The sequence below is a fragment of the Xiphophorus couchianus genome, chromosome 4 (genome assembly GCF_001444195.1).
Source record: "Xiphophorus couchianus chromosome 4, X_couchianus-1.0, whole genome shotgun sequence".
Taxonomy (NCBI): domain Eukaryota; kingdom Metazoa; phylum Chordata; class Actinopteri; order Cyprinodontiformes; family Poeciliidae; genus Xiphophorus; species Xiphophorus couchianus.
Genome location: NC_040231.1, coordinates 20,924,602 through 20,948,262, shown reverse-complemented (window position 1 = coordinate 20,948,262; position 23,661 = coordinate 20,924,602). Strand labels below are relative to the sequence as shown.

At 37.7% G+C, this 23,661-nt stretch overlaps 1 protein-coding gene across 1 annotated transcript in view; it reads right to left on the bottom strand.

Annotated features, from left to right (window-relative positions):
- LOC114143653 (ephrin type-A receptor 6-like) overlaps positions 1-7,382 on the bottom strand; it is a 52,186-nt gene extending 44,804 nt beyond the window's left edge. Inside the window, exon 1 of the mRNA XM_028015892.1 lies at positions 7,188-7,382. Within this exon, the coding sequence (XP_027871693.1) occupies positions 7,188-7,266 (79 nt within the window). The 5' untranslated portion in view covers positions 7,267-7,382. The remainder of the gene's footprint in view (positions 1-7,187) is intronic.
- Between the last annotated feature and the right edge of the window lie 16,279 nt (positions 7,383-23,661).

The window sequence follows — 23,661 nt, the reverse complement described above, 5'->3', positions numbered from 1 at the left end:
TGTTTAGCATCTAACAAATCTGTGTGACAGTATTACCCGCCAGTTGGGAAAATTAATCCATTAAATCACACCTGTGGGTGCGCCTTTACCTGCTGTGAGTGCATATTAAAGCCCCACAGCTACAGGCTTACCTTGTGTCTTGCTTTTATTCATGACGCTGTGATCACAAACACGAACATCAGTTGGTGCTCTGGGGTGGCATCATTAACCACCGTACAGCCATGCCAATAATTCATGCCTCTCAAAGCTAATCTGACACGCTGATCATTTCAAAAAGGCACAAACAGCAGAGTCTGATCTCAGTATTAATGCCTGCCGGTGTTTTTGCATGAGCATGTTAACTAGCGTCTGTTCTCTTGAATCCAAAATGGCATGGTGTACATACAAACATAACGCCTGTAGCTGTCTGCACTCTGGTCACGGCTCCGGCATGAGGAGAACCATTACAGGGCCCCTGCTATAAGCCCCCTGAGCCAATTTGATGTGATGAATGTGCAATTTCCTTTGTCTCCCCACAGCCAGTTAATTACAATCTCTATCAATAAAGTATGTCCCACTTCAGTGGTCGACATTATAGACCAAAGAGTCACATCTTCAGATGACCCGTCGCTCCGGTGCACCACAGACTTTGGCAAACCCAGATTCTTTAATGGGGGCCGGGCTGTTTTAAGAACCGCCCAGATAACCAGAGAAGATAAACGCAGTGAGAGACTAAATTAACCACTTTAGTATTTACAGAGACTTCACTTAACCTGAATTCCCTGCTGGTAATTAAGTAGTGAATAATAATAAGATTTCCTTCCCTATGTTGAAAGGAGGACAAAAAGAGAGACAGGGGAGGGAGAGACAGACAGAGAGACACAATCATATTGATTTCTTGACCAAATTAGAACAATCTTTCATAATCAGGAGCAATGTCCCATGACATGTTTGACAGTAGCAAATTTTTCCACTTATTCTCTTTGTACATCCTTTTCCTACTCAAATATATACCAATATACTTGCACAGCAATGCAGTCAGAAAATTATTTAATACAGAAAATATCTATGGAGCCAAGAAACAATGAAGCAAGACTGAAGTGGTACATATCATGCACAGACTTTTTAAAGTGATCACAGACACACAATACAGCAAGAGGCTGGGTCACGTTAGTTTCGTCTGAGTATTTTATCTGGAAGAATAAGTTTCTGCTACTGTCTCTTCAGAGGTTTACTGAGTGTTTTGGAAACAGTGGTATGCTCAAAAAATCTTTTACTCTTGGGCGTACAACAGGATGTACTGGGATGTCCAGAGTGAGCTTGTAGATTAAATCCCCATAGTCAAAATATTTTCTGATTCACTGGATATTTCATTTTGGTGGTAGTTTGTCAATGGCCACATATTTTACATTGCCTCTAAATGCCTGTAAATTATCACCCCATTGTCTGTTACTGTTATTAAATCACAAAGTGAAACAGTAGAAACAGTCCTATGAACTCATATAAAGGCATTTATATAAACAGACTCCCAAGTTTAATTGATTCTGATTGGCTTCACATTCATTCTCCCTAATTTGTACAGCTGGTAATGAGCAGAATATAAAAATAAAACATTTTGTGTCTGACCAAATTACTTTCAAAATTAACACTGTCTTGCTTCATGTTGTTTTCCAGTAGACATGTTGTATCCTCATAAAGAATCTACCTCATGCAGGTGATGTATGATGTAAACAGCTAAAGAACAGATCCAGAAAAGTTATCAAAATTGGTTTAATCCCTTATAGATGATTGTCTTGAATTTGTATTTAAACCAACCAGGTGGCATGTATGTATAATGCCTCTTCATGTATATTCTACACATACACATATGCAGAACTTTACCACCATTTAGTGCACACAATTATTACATCACCAATTTGCATACAAATATAAAAACACATTTTTTTATATTTGTATTTTATTGGTGCTATATTCAATTAAGTGTCAACATAATTTAGGATGTGATCAACAAAAAAACACGATTAGTTTTTGTAATAAGTATAAGTAAAGTCTTATACTTATTAAGATAAGTATAAGACTTGCAAGTGGTTAAATTATGAAATATTACATGTGCATTTAAAATGAGCTTAGCTTCATGAGTTTATAAGAATAAGCTTTTTTAAAAAGAGCTGACAGGAAGTGATAAATTACAGAAATTCCTTTAACACATTGTTTTACACAATTAAAAAAACAACAGGCAACGACAGCCTGTCATGCATTTTAGATTTTTTAAACACAACTTTTTTAAGTAAAACAGGTTAAAATAATTTGATCTGTGTTTTGTTTGCTGTTCTGCAGCAGTGGGACTCTGGGAAGTAGTCAATCAAAAAGTATGGTAATGAGTTTGGAGTGCATGTTTTAACCTGAGCAGTCTACGGATATATAACTGGATTTAGTTTTTTTTTGTAACTTTAGGAAATACTCTTTACTTTCTAAGCTTATCAGCAAGGGAAACCTAAAATGTCACAAGCCAAGACAAAGGTAATGTTTTGAAAATTTCAAAATCCCCTTATCATTTTATTTTCTGACTGATTAACACAACGCTTATTAAAAGAAAACTCTTTCCCCCAAATCAGCGATGAAGAACATATCTGCAGTGTTTACAATGTCACACCTCTAACCACAAGCTGTAAGGTGAGACTTTATACATATTGAAGGTTTTATTTTTGAGGTGTTAAAACTAACTGAAGTGTAGCGGCTGAACACTGAGCCACAGGCTGAGCCAGAAGGAAAAGTTCCCATGTGAAGTGGGTTACACTATTAAGAGACAAACTAAGGACCTGAAGACTTTTTGACTTACGCATCAGGTCTTCAGTTTTATTTATTTTTTATTTAAGGCAACATCTTTTAGTCAGTTAAGCTGTGTACAGTGACTTGCAGAAGTATTCACATTCCTGCACAACGTCACATTTTGGCATGTTGTAACAGCGATCTCCAACTTGTTTCATTGTAATTTGATATAGACCTCAGTTTTGAAGTGAAATAAAAAATAAAAATATGAAAATTGCGGAGTAGGTGAGTATTCAGTCATTTTACTAATAAAATCCAGCACAACCAAATGCTTTCAGATGTCATCTAACTGATAAATACAATCCACCTGCGTCTCACTTAATTACACTCTATTGTTAGAGAACATGGGTAAACATAAGGCATCATCAAGACAAAAGAGCACACCAAGCACACACCCAGGTCAGAGGTCAAGCTGTGACTTAAACAATGTAAGTTTAAAGCAGGTTTAGATGTTCAAACAATATACAAATCTTTGATTATCTCACTGATCAATGTTCAGTCTATAACTTGAAAATGGAAAGAATATAACATATTTGTAAACCTACTTATGCATGAATGTCCACCCAAACCGACAAATTGGACATTAATTAAAGACATCAAGAGACCAATGGTAACTGGTTGAGCTGCACAGATCTAAAGCTCAGGTGGGAGAATCTGATTGCAGGACAACTATTAATCATGCAGTTCATAAATATGACCTTTACAGAAGAGAGGCAGGAAGTGAGCCAACGTTGAGAGGAAAGCCGTAACAACGGCCATGTAGGGGAACACATCAGATGTGGGAAAATGGGAACTTGTCAGATTAAAGTTGCTTCTCCATTGTCAAATCTCACTCTAACCAGTTAATGTCTGGTTTGGTCCCAGTTCTGAGCATCTCCATTATATTCTGTTCCTCACTACTGTGGGCGTGTAATTTCGGCGGGTCGGGATCACGCAGGAGTTTTGGTCTATTAGTTGATGATCTTAGCAGCAACACTCAGCAAACTAAACATTATCAATTTGCCCAAAAGAAGTTCAGTGATGGCTCAAACATAATGAAAACAATTCAGATTAGTTGATTATGTTGCTGTAGATATAAATATATCCAGGCTGCAGCACTTTATTGTTTTTCAACATGCAACCTTTGATTTATACAATGTCAAAAGATGTAAGCCAATATTCATAAATGAACTTTACTTAAACGAAAATTCCAAAGAATAGTGTTGTGGAAAAAAAACTATTTTACCAAGCACTGTCAGGTGAAATCCAAACTGCACACCAAACTAATATTATGTAGTTCCTGAGTTTCACACTGGTAGGAGCAAAATTATAAATCTGACAGAAAGTTGGCCAGAGCTGCACAGTTCCTCACTTCTCCATTGCACGCCTGTTGTTCAGAGAGAAGTGCTGCTTGCAGGGCTTTGAAATCACAGTTATTCTGCTGCAAAAGTTGACGCATTTGTTCCTGGCGCTGCTTAAGATTAAACTCATAATTACGCTCCTCCACACTGAGCAGCTCTCTGATGGCAGATGGCATGTCCGCCAATGCAATGCAGTGGCTGAAATGTTGTTTGGAGTTTGCAGGGACATAAATCAAGGGTCAGTCATCAAATGAAGTTTATTGTCAATCAAGAGCATGTTCTGGTTCGGCATCTCCTAGCCCTGAGGATAGTAATGAATCTGGCTGGGATGGACTGGAACAGAACCTGACCGGTTAAAGCTGCTTGAATAGAAAAGCTGCACAAGATTCACGCCAAATGCCAAAAGAAACACTAAGCATCAGCTTGAGCTCCAGTCAGTCAGTGAAACATGGTAGTGGCTGCATCATGTCATCCCTTGCAGCAGAGACAGGGGAGTTGGTCTGTGATGTAATCTTGGAAGAGAAAATATATTAGTGTTTAAGTTTATGAAAGACAGTAAAATAGGAACCTTTAACATAAAGTCAGAGCAACGATTGAAGGCTTTAGATAACACCATAACTATGTGATAAAATAAGACAGTCAAGTTCTAGACCTACATGAAATTTTCATCCAGTTTGACTGAAACTGAGCTGTAAAAGACAAAGATTTGAGTTTGTTAAAATGCTAACCTGGCAGAGACAAACCCCAAAAGAACTGAACCTATAAGGAAAAGTTGATTCTACAAAGGACTAACACAAGAGTGGACCAATCATAGACCACACTAATTACAGTTCTTTGTTGGTCTTTCACATACAGTCTCAATAAAATAAAGTGAAGTGTTCTAATAAAATGTGAAAAAGTTTAAAAGGAGTGAATTTCAAGACACTGGGTCCCTCAGGAGCCTTTCAGAGTCATCGCAGATGCCTATTTTCTGCGTCATAAACCCAAACGATCAGAAATAGGGGAAATCCATGAATAAAATGCTAACCTTTAGAAACAGAAGATGTTAATTATTATCATGTAAAAATGAATTAGAGATGACTGCAGCACTGTTCTGCAAATGTAAAAGAGAATGACTGAAAGGGCTTAGAACATGAAAGGTTGAGCGTCTTAGCTGAAATACGCTGTGAGTTGTTTGTCGTTAACAAAATAACAATGCAAAAAACTTGTGTTGTGGCTATGCAGCCTTTTTTTTAATCTTATACCGAAATGCGTGGAGTGCTGTAGAGGGGAAATGAACTTTGGGTCAACATTTATGAATAACAATGAGGTCTACCAATGTTTAAGGCCAGAACCTCGGGCTTTTAGACAACGTCGTTTAAACACAAAGACACTCAGAACCATCCCCGCTAACAAAATGCTTTTTAAGAGTCCATTTGCAGTACAATGCAAAAACACGGCGAAAAGCCCTTAGAACAGGTAGGTGACTTGAGCAGACCACTAGTAAATGCTTAATGGATCTGTTGCATAACTATAAAAAACTGCTTTTCTGTGGTTCGGCATTACGGAGACTTGATTAATGAAAACAAACTTTTTAGCCAGAATATGCTGCGTTAGATCATGCTCTTAAAGCCAATATTTCAAATGTGCAGAAGCAAAGGGATGTGTGACCTATTTATACTGGTTTGACATAATAACATAAACTCCAGAAATGAGTGTGTTTTCAAATGTCCCATCTTGACCTTGAAGTAGGCTGCTATTATTACAAAGACAATTTCAGGTTCAACATTTATTTATACACGGTAAAACCACCTAAAGTGTTCCTGACCTCAAAAATCTAAACCACCTATAAATAACCGGCTATATAAAAACAAATGATTCTCCTCCCTCAACTCCTCAAATCACGAGGAGGAAATCACATCCATTACAAAGCTAAGTGGCACATATTGACTCTTTCTCACTTCATTTTAAACATCTCACGTTGTCTTTTTTTTTTTTTTTCCAAGTTTCCCCTGAGTGTACCTGCTCTTCTTCCAACCTGTCACCGGCAGACAGGCGTCCTGGTGGGAAAATACACATACACTCACAAGAAAAAAAGAAAACAAGTAAAAGAGACTTTGACATTTGGCTGTAGTGAGAAGGCTCATGTCGTCTTGGAAAATGTGTGTCCTAAAAATTAGGCATTCAAAGGAGGAATGCTGAACTCACCCTCGCAAATGTGCAAAGTGGAAGATGTCGAGAACAGATTACATTACGGCAACTTTTTTTGCCCGTGTGACGCTGCGGGTGAGGAGGGATAACATTATTATGTCCTGTGTTTCTCATGCATATGCAGCTGCACAAGCTACATCCACGAGACAGCAGGGGAGGCGGGTGAGAGATTGCTCAAGTGAATTTTGTCAAAAGTAGGCAAACATAATGAAGTAAAAAAAGAGTCAGATGGTGTGTCTTCATGTATGAGCAATCCTCTTCAGACTGGGAGAAACCTCTGATATTTTTATACTCTCTATGAACTCATCAGGAGGAAGACAGATGCACCTCCACAGCACCAGCTGACAGAGTTTGCCAGAGGCTTACATCTACTGTAGCATTCAGTGGCCCCTATTGCAGTGGGGATGTTTACTGCTCTCAGACTGTGGAGGTGAAGGAGTACGTCTGATTTGATTATTCTGATAATGTATCAGTGTTTTTTACATTATCCTGGTCTATTTTGTGAGCTGAGACTGTAATTGCTTTTTTGTTTGTTTGTTTGTTTGTTTGTTTATTAATTCCGGGAAAATACTACAAAAAATACATAAAATAAAACTGAGATACACCGAAATTAGACAAACATTGCATTTAATAATAACAAAGCACGTGTTCCACCAGGGTGCAGATATTTGTATTTCTGCGGCACTCCATGCTTTGTTGCATGACAGAGTCCCGATTCGTGATCGAGCTGTAGTCTACTTCTATTTTGACGTGTCTGCGCATAGTTGAAAAGTCTTTAATTACTTTAAATGGTTACATCTGGCTTACAGCCTCGCTCTGAGTGCGCTGTTGTTGCACGGCACCACTCACCTTGGTTAGAGGCTCCCGGGTCCGCCAGGACACTTTTAAGCAGGAGGAGAAACACGCAGTATTTCCCAGCGGAGCGCATCGTTGAGTCAGACACAAGCGCGCTTTGAACTACACCGTCGCACAATCTCCCGAATAGATCCACGAAATGAAAAGTTGAAATGGAGTATGAAATGGGGGTTTCATAAAGAGCGGGGTGAAAATAGCTTTCCAATATCCAGAGTCGGGAAGTCACGGCTGAATCCACAGGACTTGTCTTCTTCTTCTTCTTCTTCTGTCGGGCATCCCGGATTCCCCTGACAAATGACCCTCCCAAAAAAAAAATAAGTGCAAAAATGGCTGCTTGAGTTGCAGTAAGTTATAAAAACAGATTAATTTAAACCTAAGAAAAACACTCTAGAGTTGGTCAACAAAGGCTATGAAGAGTCACTTTACTAATTTGGTTTTTTTATTATTATTATTATTATTTCAAAATATGTTATAAATTGGAAGACATGAGGGGAGAAAAATCCGGACTTTCCGCCTCACTTTCGGCCAGTGCATCCCTCGCTGTGACTCTGTATCAATTCTTGCATCTCTCTCTCTCTCTCTCTCTCTCTCTTTCTCTCTCTCTTTCTCTCTCTCTCTCTCTCTCTTTCTCTCTCTCTCTCTCTCTCTCTCTCTCTCTCTCTTTCTCTCACTCTCTCTTCTCAGGAAGGGAGAAATGCTCCTGCGCAGGCTAACAACTCGCCCCCCTCCCCCTCCCTCTACCCCTCACTCCACAGCCAGAGATTCTGGAGCCAAGTCCAGACGTGCAAAAATAATTTGTCCTTAGCGATATTTCTCACTGTTCGTCGCTGAAAACGCGTTGTTTCCATCAGACGGAAAGTCTGCGGGGTTATTGATTTGAGCAGGGCACAGCGGCTGCAGAGATGAAGGAGGGGGGGAAATGTGAAGCCGTTATTACACTGACATATCAAGCCTGTGCTCTGGGTTTTACCTGCATTGAATTATGTTGTAGGAATAGTAATGTGTCTGGGGCACTTTCTATTTGTGGTGGTGGAAGAGGAAGGGAGGCAGACGAGGCAGATGGGTTGCAACTAATTCCACGGTGGGTTCAGGGTCCACACAGAGCAGTGGGGAAACGAACTCCATTTTTGAGTTTTGTTTAAGGATTAGTCGAAACAAAGACCAGTTTTTATCTTCTCTTCAACCAGCCCTGGCTGATTACCCCACAAGCTTTCGCAATACCAGAGGTGGCTCTTTATAAAAGTCAACTGAGATCCCCAGTCAGGGAGGAGATGCAGTGACCTTTTGGACTCCAAAGTAAGAGCTCAGCTGATAAGGTGCTAGGGGTCACATTAGTCACTCTCCGTCTGTTTGGCTGAGAGGGGGGTGAAATTGCTGGTTGCTCTGAAGTTGGGAAAAGCTCAATCACAAAGAATTCACGAAAGAAAACAAACATAACATATACTTGGCAAGGTTTTTCTTGGCTTCTTGTTGAAGTCAAGCTGCTGCATTGCTATCTTGGTGAGTTTATAAAAAATAAAAAAAAGACAGAAATGTTGAGTCTCAGTGGGATTCCTGGTTAAATAAAGGTCAAAGACATAAAAAGAGAAATTAAATGGATTTCTTGGTTTTGTGTCAGGCTTTGCATTGACCTTTATCTGTGGTTGTTGACAATTTAGCCATTTTAGATGAAAGCAAACATGTAATCTCAAACCTATTCTAATCATTATGAAACTCAATAAAAAAATAAAATAAAATAAAAAACCCGCATGAGCTGCTTTTTCTGCCTGAACTTGAACTTTGGTTTTATTTAAACAGGGGCTATCTAAAACCCAAACATAAATATCACCAATTGAAGTGTTGCACCAGGAAACTATAGCTAATTCACATATGCAGTTCCTTGATACTTGATAAAACCGTTCCAAATATAGCTATGCAATATATCACAGTCATCATCACAGTTCCAGTGTGAGCAAAATCACCATGACAAAATACTCCTTGGATGGAATTATAAATAATCTAGGATATTTTATTTAAACACTACTTGACAATATTTATTTGCCAATTTGCATCTAAAAAATTAGAGCTGAATAGTGAAATCAATCAAAAGATTAAAAATAATAAATCAAAATGTCCTACTTTGGACATTAGTTGACCAAAACCAGCAGGCTGCCCAAATCCTCACTAACAGTGGAAGCTTCTCATTGGGTCTCAAGCAACTTCAATTCTGTGTCTCTCTGCTGCACACCTGGATTTTACAACAAAAACTGAAAATCTACTTTCATCTGAAAAGATTAAGTTGGATCACTGAGCAGCAGTTCAATCTTTTCTTCTTTCCTCCTTATCTCAGTTAAGATGTTTCTGATGTTGTCTGTAGTTCAGAAGTGGTTTGACATGACGGCTGTAGCTCGTGTCCTGGATGCATCTTTGTGCGGTGGCTATTGAGACACCTTGTGAATGCCATTTGAACTCTTGGCTTCTCTTCACAATAATTTTAAGATTAAAATTAATAGCACAATTAAGCGATATATTCCCACCGTCATGCCACCCTGTTTCTGTACATCTCTAGTTTCGACACAACCCTGTACACAGCTCAATGGAGATTTTCAGATAAAACAATCCCTCCTCTTCTCTCCATGTCATTCAGTGGGAACAGAATCTGCTTCAGCACCAAGGACAGTTACATCGACCTTCAAGCTGCTTTGCCTCTGCAAGTTTCACTCTATCCTCAGTGGAATAGAGAAAATTCTTTGTTTAAATAAGACTAAAAGATTTCCCTAAAATTATCAGTATGTATTACATTCACTCTCCTTCCAGTGACAGTTGCCAAAGATTGCAGCTGTATGTGCTCCACTTGCAAATATTTGAGTTGGCTAACTAAATTACAGTTTCCCACTTCAGGTTTTAAGGGATTATGTTAAATCTTTCATGTCTATATCAAACATTCTCTTCATATAAAACTATATCTCGATAGTGCAAATATAATTAACCCAGAGACCTGGTTTTTGTTTAATATTCTTCTTTCTGTTTCATCTTTCTCCCTCTATAGAATCATTTTGACTGTTTGAAAAACTCCAAGTAAAAGGCTATTGATTCCTGTGGTCAACAGTGGATCTATTTCTGCAACAGAAAGAGAAAGGAGAACAGTTTCTGCAGATGTGTTTGTACTATTTTTGATCTTTAAGCGCCGTCTATTTGTCGTAGACGTGGCATTGTTTAAAGCACAATGCCCTGATAATGCCCTGAAAGGTTCTGAGAAACACTGTAGAGTATTTTTAGTTTTTCCAGTGAATTATTTCTAGCTATGGGGCAAAGATGCGTTATAAAGATGTTTATAAAACAAAGTGGGGATTTATGCTGAAATACCATTTATCATTTTAACTGCAACTAATCATTCAGTCTGTGAAAATGACATTGTTTAATCCCAAACATAACCAACCTAACCAGGCTTTATGTTCAGCTTTTAGCTTCATTCTTGAAACATTAAACTGGTTGAAAATTGAAATTTAATCATGTCATATTATCACACACACACACAGATAAATAAATCACTGATTGTATACTGTTAGTATCAGGTTCCCTTAATCTTGTTGTGCATAATGTATTATAGCAGAGAGCAGTGAAATAGAGTTGTTGAACTTTTGAGGTGACTGCTACAAAATAAATGTCCCTTTTTTTTTACTATTTCAATATACATGCAACACCTGTCTGAATCTTTTTGCTACAAATTGAAATTTGAAGTGAATGTTTAAAAAACGTACACCATTTTTTCACAAGTGTTTTAGTTGAGCTTGCTTCTTGTTTAATAAATAGCTGTAATCATTAGTGTGTGGTTTTATGCACTTGAAGATAGATTTTTTTTAGAGCCTGGTAAGACTTATACACCTTACATGTTATCCTAAGATTGAGAGAAAATTTACTTTTTCAACATGGCTGTAATCTTTATATTTTCACATTATTTCATTCTTTACTTTTTCTGCAACATTAGTAATATTAGTAACATTTAAACTAACTTTTTTTTCTCTTTTAAAAATAGCACACAATCTCTTATCTTCAAGCAAAAGCATTACAGATACCATCTCTTACAATAAGTCATATTTGACAAAAATATGCCCGCAGAAAGATTAAAAGTTAAATTAAATGTAAATGATTAACATCTTGCTATTGGCTACACTGCGGGTGTTTTCAAAACGTAATAGAGATTGTATTGAATAATGTGTAGCTTTAGGTCTTAATCATCCTTGAAAGGATATGATTAAGTAATGTCACTGTCATTGATCACTGCTGAGGAACTCTTATGAAGGAAAGTTAACTAGAGCTTTTAAGGATATTAACCTCATTAACAATAGTTTTGTAATTCCTGCTAAAATATAAGACAACATTTGAAAGAAGGGTAAGTCCTTTTCTCTACAATTTAAGTCAGTCATATCAAAAATAATGGGTATGTGTCACATTATTAAGATTGTCCCCAATCTCAGCGATTTTATTTTTCATACAGTCAGGTGTAATACGAATTGCTGTGCAGTGGTACAAACACTGGACCAGAGAAGGTACACACAAAAGCACACAATAAATAATCAAATGGATAAATTAACCTAAGACCTTTGAAAAACTAAAAAAAAAAAAAAAAAAGAAATATTTCAAATCTATACCTACGTAGCAACTAATTGTCATGGTTGCTCCTGACTTTAAAAGCCTGGTTAAAACCTGACTATTACACAGAGCAGAATACTTTGAAATGCACTTAGGTCTTTTGAAGTTGTAGGTATAAGTAAGTGGCTGCAGCAGACAAATAATAAATACAGTCCTGTGATCTTCCAGCATCACAGGATTGTATGACCTGTGAAAGAATAAACCCTCATTAAGCCGCGGGCAGGGATTATCACTCTCTACTTGCAGACTGACTGGGACCATTAAGAGCTTCGGAGCATCGTTGCTCTAGTCAATTTACTCAAATTGCTGTGGGACAACACAGATTTTGTCAGACAAACATGCCTGACTGTTCCTAATGTAGTTTGCCTTGTCGATCCCAATCTTTGCTTGCCATCCACATTTATCCTATCTTCCTTTTTGATCATTTCTTCATCCTGTCACACTCTGTAGCATCTTTCCTTTCTGTATCTCATTAGCCTTCAGCTCTGTTGTTCATCCCTCTAACTTCCTGAACGTCTCTGTTTCTCTTCTCTTTCTCAGCACAAATCGCCCTTCATATCTTCTGCTGTTTTTAGAGTCACCCAGCCACTAACTTATCCGCCTTGTCCTGTTATGTGACCTCTCTCCTCCTCCTCCTCTCATTCTCTTCTCTTTTCAACTCTTCCTTTTCCCTCTCTCCTTGCTCCCACCCTCCTCTTTCTGAATATTTCATGATATGGTGGCACACTGCTGAGGTGAGGAACCTTCCACAGTCTAGAGCTCGCACTGCACAAATATTTACTCCCCGAGCTGAGCTTAGTTGAGCGTTAGAAAAGGCTAACATTGTGTGTGTGTGCGTGTGTGTGTTTGCCTTATAAGTCACAGTGATTACATGTGACACTGGCCCCAGAGCGTGAGGGACGTCTTTCATTGTAGCCTACATTGATGTTACTCCCTGTTTGCAGCATAGATAGATAGATAGATAGATAGATAGATAGATAGATAGATAGATAGATAGATAGATAGATAGATAGATAGATAGATAGATAGATAGATAGATAGATAGATAGATAGATAGATAGATAGATAGATAGATAGATAGATAGATAGATAGATAGATAGATAGATAGATAGATAGATAGACAGACTGTTTTACATTGGCAAATGTCTCCTCTGTTTTGGCTGCCAAGAGTGGAGCTCAATTGCAGGTCTGGAAGAACATCAAAACACAATTAAGGGCTGACATGGGGCTGGTCATGCAGAAGAGCGAGGACACAGGAAGAAGAAGAGGAACTGGAAGGAGGAGAAGTGCTCAGTGAAGGACAGGCAGCAAGGCGTCTGAAAACAGAAAGAGAAAGACATGTTTGTTTTCTCAGTGGTTGTCACTACCTGGAAATACTTGAAATTGTATAATTAGAATTAACAGGTTTATGTAAATTTTAAGAGTGAAATGTTATATGTGGGTTTGTAATGACTTTGTTGAGTGAATCAGTTTACTATCATAATAGTGCAGTGTGGTGTAGAAATCTCTTCAAGATAAAGAATAAGGTTGAGAAGTGAAAAATAACTTGAAATTTGTGAAGTGCTCTTTTTCGAGGTGTAAATGAAAGAGTGCTGTGTAGTTTCCACACCCACACATTCTGAAGAGATTTTTGCCTGAGCATTTAAATGTAAGCACAACTATTCAGATTACTATTAGATTGAAACACTGGAAGTATTACTGCTATAAGAGGTAAATAAAACATTTTTAATGAAAAGCCTCACTTCACTGACTCTTAAAGAGCATTATTAGGTATTTTCCAGGCACATAGTGCCACTTTATAGCACAATCAAGTAATTAAGTTGCCTTCAATGGTTTAAAATGCTGTATGTATCAACATAGACTGGTAACAAAACAACCTATTTTACTACATTTTGCTTAAAACAGAGGGTCTGGGCTCTCTATTATTGAGAAACTTCCTGGTGGCGTGGAGTGTGTTGAGGTCTTAAATTTTACCCAATTGCTAATGTTTACTTCTGACGTACATAATGCACCAGTTCGACGTTCGGAAGCTTAAGGGAAATTGGCTGCACTGCAAACATCCATCCTGCACCGCGAAGAGAGAAGAGCTGATCCATATGAGGGGACTGTTAATGTTAATTCAATATTTGCTGTTATTTTGCACAATACGCCCCCTTTAAGTGTGTGTCTCAAATGTGGAGATTGTTGTAAATTACGGGTTTGCATTTTAAGTAAAAAAAAACGGAACATTTTCTTGTTACCGGAAAATTTACAAAACAAAAACAGCTGTAGTGGAAACAGAAAGAATATAGAGTGAACAAATCCATCTTTCCTGTTACTATTTAACAAAACTTTAGCAAAGCTCCACAACCATTTAAGCGACCACTTTTCAGCTAAATGGCAAAGTGAACATGATTAAACTTAAAAAGAAAGAAAATATGGCATTTGCCATATGAATGCATATACAGTATATGTTAAGTTTAATATCCATTCTAGTCTTGTTCTGCCCTTTTGCAAGCTTGTAGTACTTGATTGATAAATCTTTTTTCCCTTCAGGGGCAAGTTTGAAAAAGGTCACAATTAACATTTTGTTAATGTTTTTTTGTGATCCCTGGGAAGAATAGTTATGACCATGGCAAATAAATAGATACACACTAAACAACACAGATAACATACATTTCAATCTTCTGACGGATATGCAAAGCAGGACATGCTTCATGAAGGCATCACACACTATCATTAAACAATCAAAACACTTTAAAAACATCTAAAAGTTTGAACAGAGTTAATTCAAACCTTTTTTTTAATGCAAACATGTGTGACCTTGTAAGATTTAAGGTAAAGCCATGACAAGATTAATAATCTCAGAGCGGAAGCTTTAGTCTTCAGACTACTGGACTTCAGATTATTGGGTTTTAATTGCTGCACATACACTTTTCCTTTTGCATTAGTAATGTGAAAACATTTTAAATGGATTTCTGAGCACCAACAGAAACAACCTCATTTGTGAAGACTTTGAGCTTGACTCGACAAGGCCAAAACCGTGTGAAACGGTCACATCAGCTGACATGTTAGATATTCAATCCAACATCTCAGGGTCAAAGAGAAGGTGACACATCAAACATTTACAAAGGACATCTCATAAACTGCGATTCTTCCTCTCCTGCTGCCGACTGAGCCGATTTCCTTTGTTCTAAAGCTCAGAAAAGCTTTCCGTCGATGGATGGACACATTTGAACACCTGAGCACCTGTTGTTACAAGATCGATCTCGGTGGCAGGCGGGGAAACCCAGATTTGCGGTTGAGGAATTGGATTGAAGCTGTGCCTAAGAGGCCCAGTGGGAGGCAGGATCCTCCCAGTGATTAAGGGATGTGAAAGGATTCGTGCCCTTCAAAAGTATTTGATAGCAACAGCTCTGCTCACACTAATCCTAGTAAGGCCCACAGACATCATCTAAACTACAAATTAAAAAAAAAAAAAAGAACCTGTGTTTAAAGCTCTGATACTGCAGAATACAGTGTGTGTCTATGTGAAGAGACACAAGAGTTAATAAAACTCCAAATAGCTGTAGTAAGTAATGACAGAATGCAGTAATGAAAAGTTCTCAGAGCAGCTTTTTCTCCATCTTACGTCAATTTCAGTCCAGACGAGGATTAGGCTTAGGGCTCAATTTGAAGATGAGATGATGAAGGCCTTGCATCTCATTTCTGGGAGAGAGTTCTGGTGCTATTTTTTTCTGTTACTCTGATAACAGAAAAACGCTGATAAATGTATCACTGCAACATGAGGATATCCCTGTAAGGGCTTTAGTTACACACTTGGTCAACAAGGGACTCAGAGGTGCTTCTCTTCTACACTTCAGCCTGTTTTATGTACTTTATTTTATTTTTTAAAGATCTACTTAGTTTATTGCATTTAAAGCAGCACCCTAAAACAAATTTGCTGAATAGTTCTGGATGAAACTCTTGGAAAGGTAATCAATGCTGTAAGTATGCAGAATGACCTCAAGAACTCAGGAGAAAATGGGAAAAGTAAAGTTGGGTGGGTAACAGTATAGCACAAGCATAGGAACCTCTGATTTGTGATAAAATGATACACACATTTCTGATTTATTGCTTTCTCCTTTTCCTAACAAGTGAAAGCCAAAGCCCAGATGCACACAAAGCATGAATGAGTCCTTGCAGTTTTCATTACCTGTAATTTAATTTACATAGAAAGCTTTCCATTGGTAATGGTTTTACTGAACTTGCAAAACAAAAGTGCAAACCATTTTTATTTCACTAGCTACGACTTTGGTTAACTTAATTTACAAAGTCGTATTTGGCAGATATAGTACTTACTGATTTCAAGGAGATAAAAGGGTTTCATTGATTCCAACAGTAATATTATGGCCATCAGCCAAGAGTCACATTGATTTGTTCCTGTTCCACAAAAAGAAAAGTTTGAAGTTATGAATAAGTCTGTCTTATAAATATCTAGATTTTATTCACTTTGAGAAAAAAAAGGTTTTTGTCTAACTAAAGGTGATAAAGAATAGAAGTAAAATTAAAATAAAAAAGGTATGTGAATGTATATATATATATATATATATATATATATATATATATATATATATATTTATTTATTTATTTATTTATTTATTTTTTTACAGATTCTCATTATAAGCCAACAAGGGACATCAAATTTAAGCTATAAAAATGCAGGATGTCCAGGGGCGGTCATAAACATTTTGGTTCCCTGGTAGAATAACACCCGTCACCTTTGAGTTGAATTGAACTGAATGTCAGAAATACTGTTAATTAAATTAGCGCCCTGCCCACAATACACCCACTACTACCCACCTATTTGGTTAGTAAGTCAGGCATTTCCAATGTCAGTGTAATCTCTTACAAGAGACGGCCTTAAAATTGTTACTGATATTTTGTTTGACGTGCGTTAGTTTAATAAAGAAATAAAATAAAATAAAATAAAAATTTTCCAAATAATTATTTGAGTAATTAAAAATTTATGGTGACAACCAATTTATGGATTTAAACAATGTATACAATTCTATATCAATGTATTTTTCCTCCCTCCTGTGTATTGGGGTTTATGTGTATTTATGGCTATTTACCCAGCTGCTTATGTCTTTATGTTTACAACGGCAATGTTAAATGCTCTCCCGCTCTCTCCCTGCATCCCCATTTCCTTGGGGTGAACAGCCTTGAAAACGTATGTTATAGGTCTTGAGTGCTGAGTGCACTTGTAGGTTTCACAAGAACATCAAAACACAATCAAGTCGTGTGGATCCCTGAGGCTCCAGGCTGCAGCACTTAGGGAAAGAGAGGATTAGGAGGAGGGAAGGAAGGGAAGCATCAGAAACGCAGAGATGGAGGAATGAAGGTAGGCAGAAGGATGAGCAGTCAGAAAATAAATGGACAAGCCGATGTAAATGACTTTATACCAATTCATTCGATAGAAAACAGAGGAGGTTTAAATTATGCATTCTATTAAAACACACAATTAAAATAAAAGTATTTTTAGATCATTCTGAAGGAATGAAGTGGTCAGCGCTAATTGATTTCATTATATTTCTTCACACTTTAGCTCCATCCTCCGTCATTGAGCACTGAGCTCACTGAATTGATCCATAGCTCAGCTCCTGCCCCGAAATCTTTTAAAATTACTGGTATAATTCAGTACAGAGCTCAGTGAACTCTGACAGTCAGAGAAGGGGAGTAAAAAATTAAAAGTCTCTTCTTCTTTCTGTCTTTTTTTTTTTTCCACAGAACCCTGCTCCATTTTGTTCCCTTTTGAAGCCTGAGTGTGAGGAATGGTAATTGAGCCATCACTCCAGGAAAGAGAGACAGAAAGATGAAGAGACTGAGAGAAGAAAAAGAGGGAGAGAGAGGAGAGATGAGTGGAAGTGGTGTAAGACCAGCTCACAGTGCAGTCAGATGAAAGCTTGTGAGTCTACTTTGAATTTTGTTCATTTAGATCTGTTTAGTTTTTTTTTTAAATGCAAAGTCTTCAAAGTCAGCTAATAACTGCTTTTTGAAGTGAGTAATTTCTTTTGTTTCTTGATAATATTCACTCAGTCAACAGGGAGATGGTGGAACAATAAAAGCAGAACTGGCACATTGGGATTAGGCTGATGATTAAAGAACTCAAGAGTAAACAAACGTCTTGTAGGATGAGCTTGATTTACTCTGTGATATGAATTTTATACACTACTGTCTCTAAATCTGGTCAGTACAGTATAAACTTAGTATGGTAGAAATCGATTAAGCTTCATAGTTAAACAATGTCTTTTGAATTTTCATGCAAACAGCAACTTAGTGGATTGTTCCACTGGTGACAGATGATCAATAATTTTAGTCATTTCTTTGCCAGTAATGCAAATGATTTCCAGCTTCTAAAAAATACAATGTGAAAAGCTTCACTATTTCCACAAAAAATTACAGTATTTACATTTTTTGATTTCCATTTTCTATTGTTGATCCAGAAAACCAGCAGCCAGCGTGAAAATGCCGCAACCTGTTTCCTCTTAATCACACTAATGACTCGACGCAATCAGCTGAATTCCTAAGAGATCAAATTTAACTTAGATGATCAGGTAATTTTGAATGTGAAGTTTTATTATTAGACAGTTTTCTGTTTTGCAATATAAGTTGGTTTATTGGGAAACGTGTTATGCCATTGTAAATATAAAGAAACAAGTTGAACAGTCACATATTTGCAGCATGTGTGTCACATTTGACATATTGCTGGTTTGAATAATTCAGGTATATTAGGAATAAATTTGATGAAATTCTCCAGTTTTGTTACTTATTTGCTCCTAAAATAAACTGATTTGAATTATTCTAAAACATGTCTTGACTCGCCATCATTCAACGTTTTCTACAAGGTGGACTTTTTTTTTTATAAGCGAATAGTTCTTGAATTGGTTTTTCACACAAAATGTGAGTCTTACGTGAGCATTTTAATATCATAGCTTTCTTTTTGGCTCACTGGGGCGGAAATCTTTTATCTGCACTTTAGTCTTGTTTTGTTTGCATGTGAGAATCACCTTTATCGATCACCCTTTATGTCAGGATTTAAAAATTACTGAAAAGAACATTAGACTTTAATCAGATTGTGTAAGCTTACATTTAGAAGGAAGACAGTTTTGTTTTGTTTGCTACCTGAAAAGTTCAACTTTTTGAGATATGAGATATCTATCGTACAATCATGATGTATAAAATTGCAAAAGGATGTTGATTTCAGATGGTGAAAGGCGTTAATGAGTTCCTCCTTTGAGTTGCAAACAAGTGGAGCTGATGAGGGGATATTAGACAAGTTCTTGTACGTCCTGTAAATTCACTCATTTTTTCATAAGAGCAAAGAAGTGTGTGGTACAAAGAAAGTCATAAACCCTCTAATCTTTTCAATATGCATATTTACATAGGCTAGGTTTTAGGTATATTTCTAAATGTATTGTTACATTTCTTCCTAGCCACAATATGGTGACGGATAAATAGCTGTCCCTGTGAATCTTGAGCTTTAAAACATCTTCTTCTCTGTTTGTGTGACAGTCTGAAAACAATCTTGGCACCCACAATGATGCATATTCGCCTGGATTACCTTGTCAATGTCCTGGTTGCTGTCTCTTCGCAGGCAGCCTTGCCTGTTCTCCGACCCCTCTCCTGAGTATGCCTTATTGCACTGGCAGCGCCTGGTGTGCAAGGCTGGACCAGCTGCGACTCATTATTCACCTACTTTATAAAAATCTGGTTGCTCCATGCTCACATCACCAGATCGTAGTATTGCATTTGCAAAAAAAAAAAAAAAGGGAAAAAACTGCTGGAGCTCAGTCTCTTCGCTTCCTTCTGCCTCATGGAGAGAGAGCACTTGATCGCATCATTCAATAAAAAAAAAAAAAAAGTGGGACTCAGAAGCCAAGCCGTGATCAAATGGATTAAAGTCACCACCATGAAACGTGAGCCCAGCCCAAAACACCACAAGGGGCTGGAGCAGGATTTGGCTCTAAGTTTGCTTCTGAGGTGGATTCAATAATTTAGATGTCAGTCCAGAACTCCCTACTAGACAGTTATTATAGTCTTCAATCCCCTTAATGCTGAATGTTCATCAAAATTTTTTAGTGAAATTCTTATGGATGTGTTTTGTACAGTAAATCACATTTAATAACACTGTCCCATGCATTATTTATAAAGACAAACAGGCAATGATTTCATCACATCTTATCACTGCTTGTTTCAGCTTTTCTGAATTCCAGACCTCATATCACACACACACACACACACACGCACAGTATATAGGCGTGTACATACTGTGCGTGTACACCCCTACACGCACAGTATGGTGTGATTAAGAGTGTCCAGGCCTGTCATTACACAGTATGGTGTGGGGAAATGATGTCTCAGTAGAGCCCCAGCAAAAGCAGGAGTAAGAGTTAAGACATTAATAGGCAGAGAAAAGCCATACACCATCACTGTCTACCTGTGTGCTGGGGCTGGCGAGATCAAAGCCCGACTCTGAGATGGGGAGGGTGGAGGAGGTGGAGGGGAGGTGGTAGGGGAACAGCCAGCTACTCAGACGCTGAGAAAAGAAGAGGGAAAAAGTCATCTGGTGACAAGGAGACTTAGAGAATAGCAAGTCCTGAAAGAGCAGAGGCGACAGGTTAAAAAAATTGATGGAGGGAATAAATAGGAGTCATTTCCTCTCTGCCATCTGCCTTATTGTTTACAATAGTTTATGTGCTGCATTGGCCTCTGTGTCACCTTCTGCAGATGGAAGACTTGCCAGGTCAGCATGACTGCCATGAAGTTAAGCTAATTGGTCAAAAGTCTTCAGAAAAAAAACCAAAATGTTTTCCTGAAGACGAGATGGCACTTTCCAACAGAGACCATTGTAAAGATCATATGAGTATCAGTGTTGGTTTATTGGCCGGGGTTTACAGCTCAACAAACTTCCCTAGTTTTTTTTTTTTATTGTGTTATACATTGAGTGGTGAAAAAGTATTTCCCCCTGGCACATTTCTTCTGTTTGGCTGTTTTTGTTACAATGAAAAATGTTCAGCACTTCAACAAACTTTAAGATAAACACACTTGCGTAACAAACTAAGCCACAGAAGTACAGTAGGTCCGCCTCTCAACGCCTTAAAAAAAAAATAAGAAAGTTTTGGAGAAGCCTGCTTAATGTCCGGAGTTTGCTCTGCTCCTCGGAAATAGAAAAGACTTAGTCCCAGTTATCATGAACATTATGGGTTCTGTTACCACCCAGGATGACCCAACCATCCTTGGGTCATCCTGGAGTTATTTTTTCTTGCAGGGTCAGGTTGGTTTGGATAACTTTTCACCTTAAAAATATGAAGCCATCACTAAAAAGCAAAACGGAATGACTATTAAATGGGGGAGGTATTTTTTCACAGAAGTCTTTGTGTAAAGATAAAGAGATGCAAATCTTTTCCATCAGACTAACTTGTCATTGGAAATACGTTTGTTTAATTGTCCCATTGTGGTTGTAACCTTTGATGTCTCTGCTATATGTTTATTTTGTATTATTAACACTTTGTTTTTCTTTCACACAGTGGCTATAAAAAACATCCCTTCCCACTGGCATGTATAGAGTTTTCTATATGAGACTTCAGGCACAGAGATTATCCTTAAGTTTTCCCAGAGGGTGAATCCTTAAGATTTTTTGTTTTATGTCTTTAAGTGGCTTTATTAAAACATTAATGGACCCCTGGGCAAACATCTTGTAATGGGTACTTTACTGTTTAGTCTGCTGCCACCATTAAGTTATGCGAGACTTAAAAAATATCTAATATTTGAGATAATTTGATTAAAAGCACCGGAAATTAGAAAATTATAGAAAACAGAAATAATCTCCGAAGAGGTGGATTGGAGGAAATGCAGTTTAGTCTGGCAAGAAAACTGGCAGAAGCTAATGAAAATCCCCCACAAACTTATTTTTATACAAATACTTTGAAACACCGTTGTTGTAAAATTAGAAGTGATGCGTTTTCTCCAGCAAAAGAACTGGGTATTTTTGTCATCACCAGATTGCTAAGGCAAACTGCCCAAATTTTATGAAAACAGAAAGTGTGAGAAAAATAGCAGTGCAAGTGATGGCATGCTGCATTGCTTCATAGCTGCACACATACATACACAGAGAATATGAATAATAAATGGATTATCTGTAAGTGCTGATGTGAAATGTGAATAGGCTGTCAAATATTCATCCTGAGCATTGTAAAGGTAAGCTTTGGCAGGGCACCATTATACCTCAAATCAATCTGTGAATTTTCACTGCGAGAAGCCGTAACCATCGCCGTGCTTCGATTAAGATCTGCTACTAATGTTTTCAAAACCGAAACTAAACACTGGTATGAAATCTTTCAGTTTTAATGAGCACCTTTATTATTCTCCTCACTTCTCTTTCCCCCCTTTTTTGTCCTGAAGGTGAGGGATGTTTTATTCATGCTATTCCTTTTCCTCAGGCGTGTCCACTTCAGCAAGGTTTGAAGAGGGAAAGATGAACAGAGTTGAGGTAAAATTAAGATGAAGCACCTTTGTCTCAGGATAACTTTACTGGAATTCATCCCTGGGTGTACGTATCACAGGGATTCATACTGGGGTCAAACAAGAGTTAACACGGGTCGTCACCGCATGTCTTTATTCTGGGAATATCACCTGAACTGGAGCCGTGGAGCTGAATGTCATGAGAAGTACAGACAGCATTTCTGAGATCCCATCAATGTAATGATACAGAATGCCAGACGTCCGAGAAAAGTAACATGATATAAACTCTGCATGTCAAGGATGAGTGTGTTTAATATCGCAATGCTCACTTAGTCTGTAAATCAGCTATCATTAGACCACCTTCTTCAATAATGCATAATTCCCCATTAAAAACCTCTCAGAAAAGAACATTACAATGTTTTGCTTGTATATTTGTAACTTTAACAGAAACACCCATGAAGAAAAATAAGCTTTAGCAGAAAAGCTGAAAAGCAAAAATAGATGTTTCTTGAAGGATTTCATTTACACTACTTGTGCTCCTTTATTGTAGCTTTTGTTGGTTTATTAGCTCAGATCTCTCTATTCACCACACCATGTCAAACTCTCCACAATAATCACCTGCACCTCTACGATTCGTCTCCAGCCATCATCTGTCTTCCCACTCTGAGATGCTCTGTTCAGTCATTACTGAGATCTCCAACCTCTCAGCTCTGCACTGAGTTCATCCTCCTCCTCATTACTGCTCCATCCGCAACGCATACATGCTCCTAACATAGGTGAGACCCTCACGCGTTAACAAATACAGCCAAATGTTACGCTCCAAGTCCATGCAGGTGTTTTCTGGCAACTGCTCTTGAAGGATTTCTTGAATTGGATTAAGCAAGCTGTTCCAAAAAAAAAAAAAAAAAACATATGAATTTATCAATTAGAAATGCGAAAACAGTGCTTGATAGGATAAGTTGGGACTGTTTTTGATATTCTATAAAGCTACACCATGAAGTTTTTTAGTACAAAATGCTTCCCTTTTCTTGATAAGTTTATCCATTTCCACTGTAGATGTGTTTAAGGATTAAGCAGTCAGCGGTATAAAATCTCATATCTAAATGTCATGCATTCAGATCACGTTAGACGGTTGGCCCTTTCCTTTTTGTATTTAACTTGGGAAGAGACACATCAACACTTAAGGCTAAGAAGACCTGGTCATTTTCCTCTAAATCAAATGTTGCTACAGTTTTGTCCAGGGCTTTAGTTTTATGTCTCCAGATCAATTCTGCCTTTTCTTCAAAGGATGTATGAATGTCTAGGCCAAGGTAATCTGTCCTGTCTTCACTCTGTTAAGCCTGCGCTTGGTCT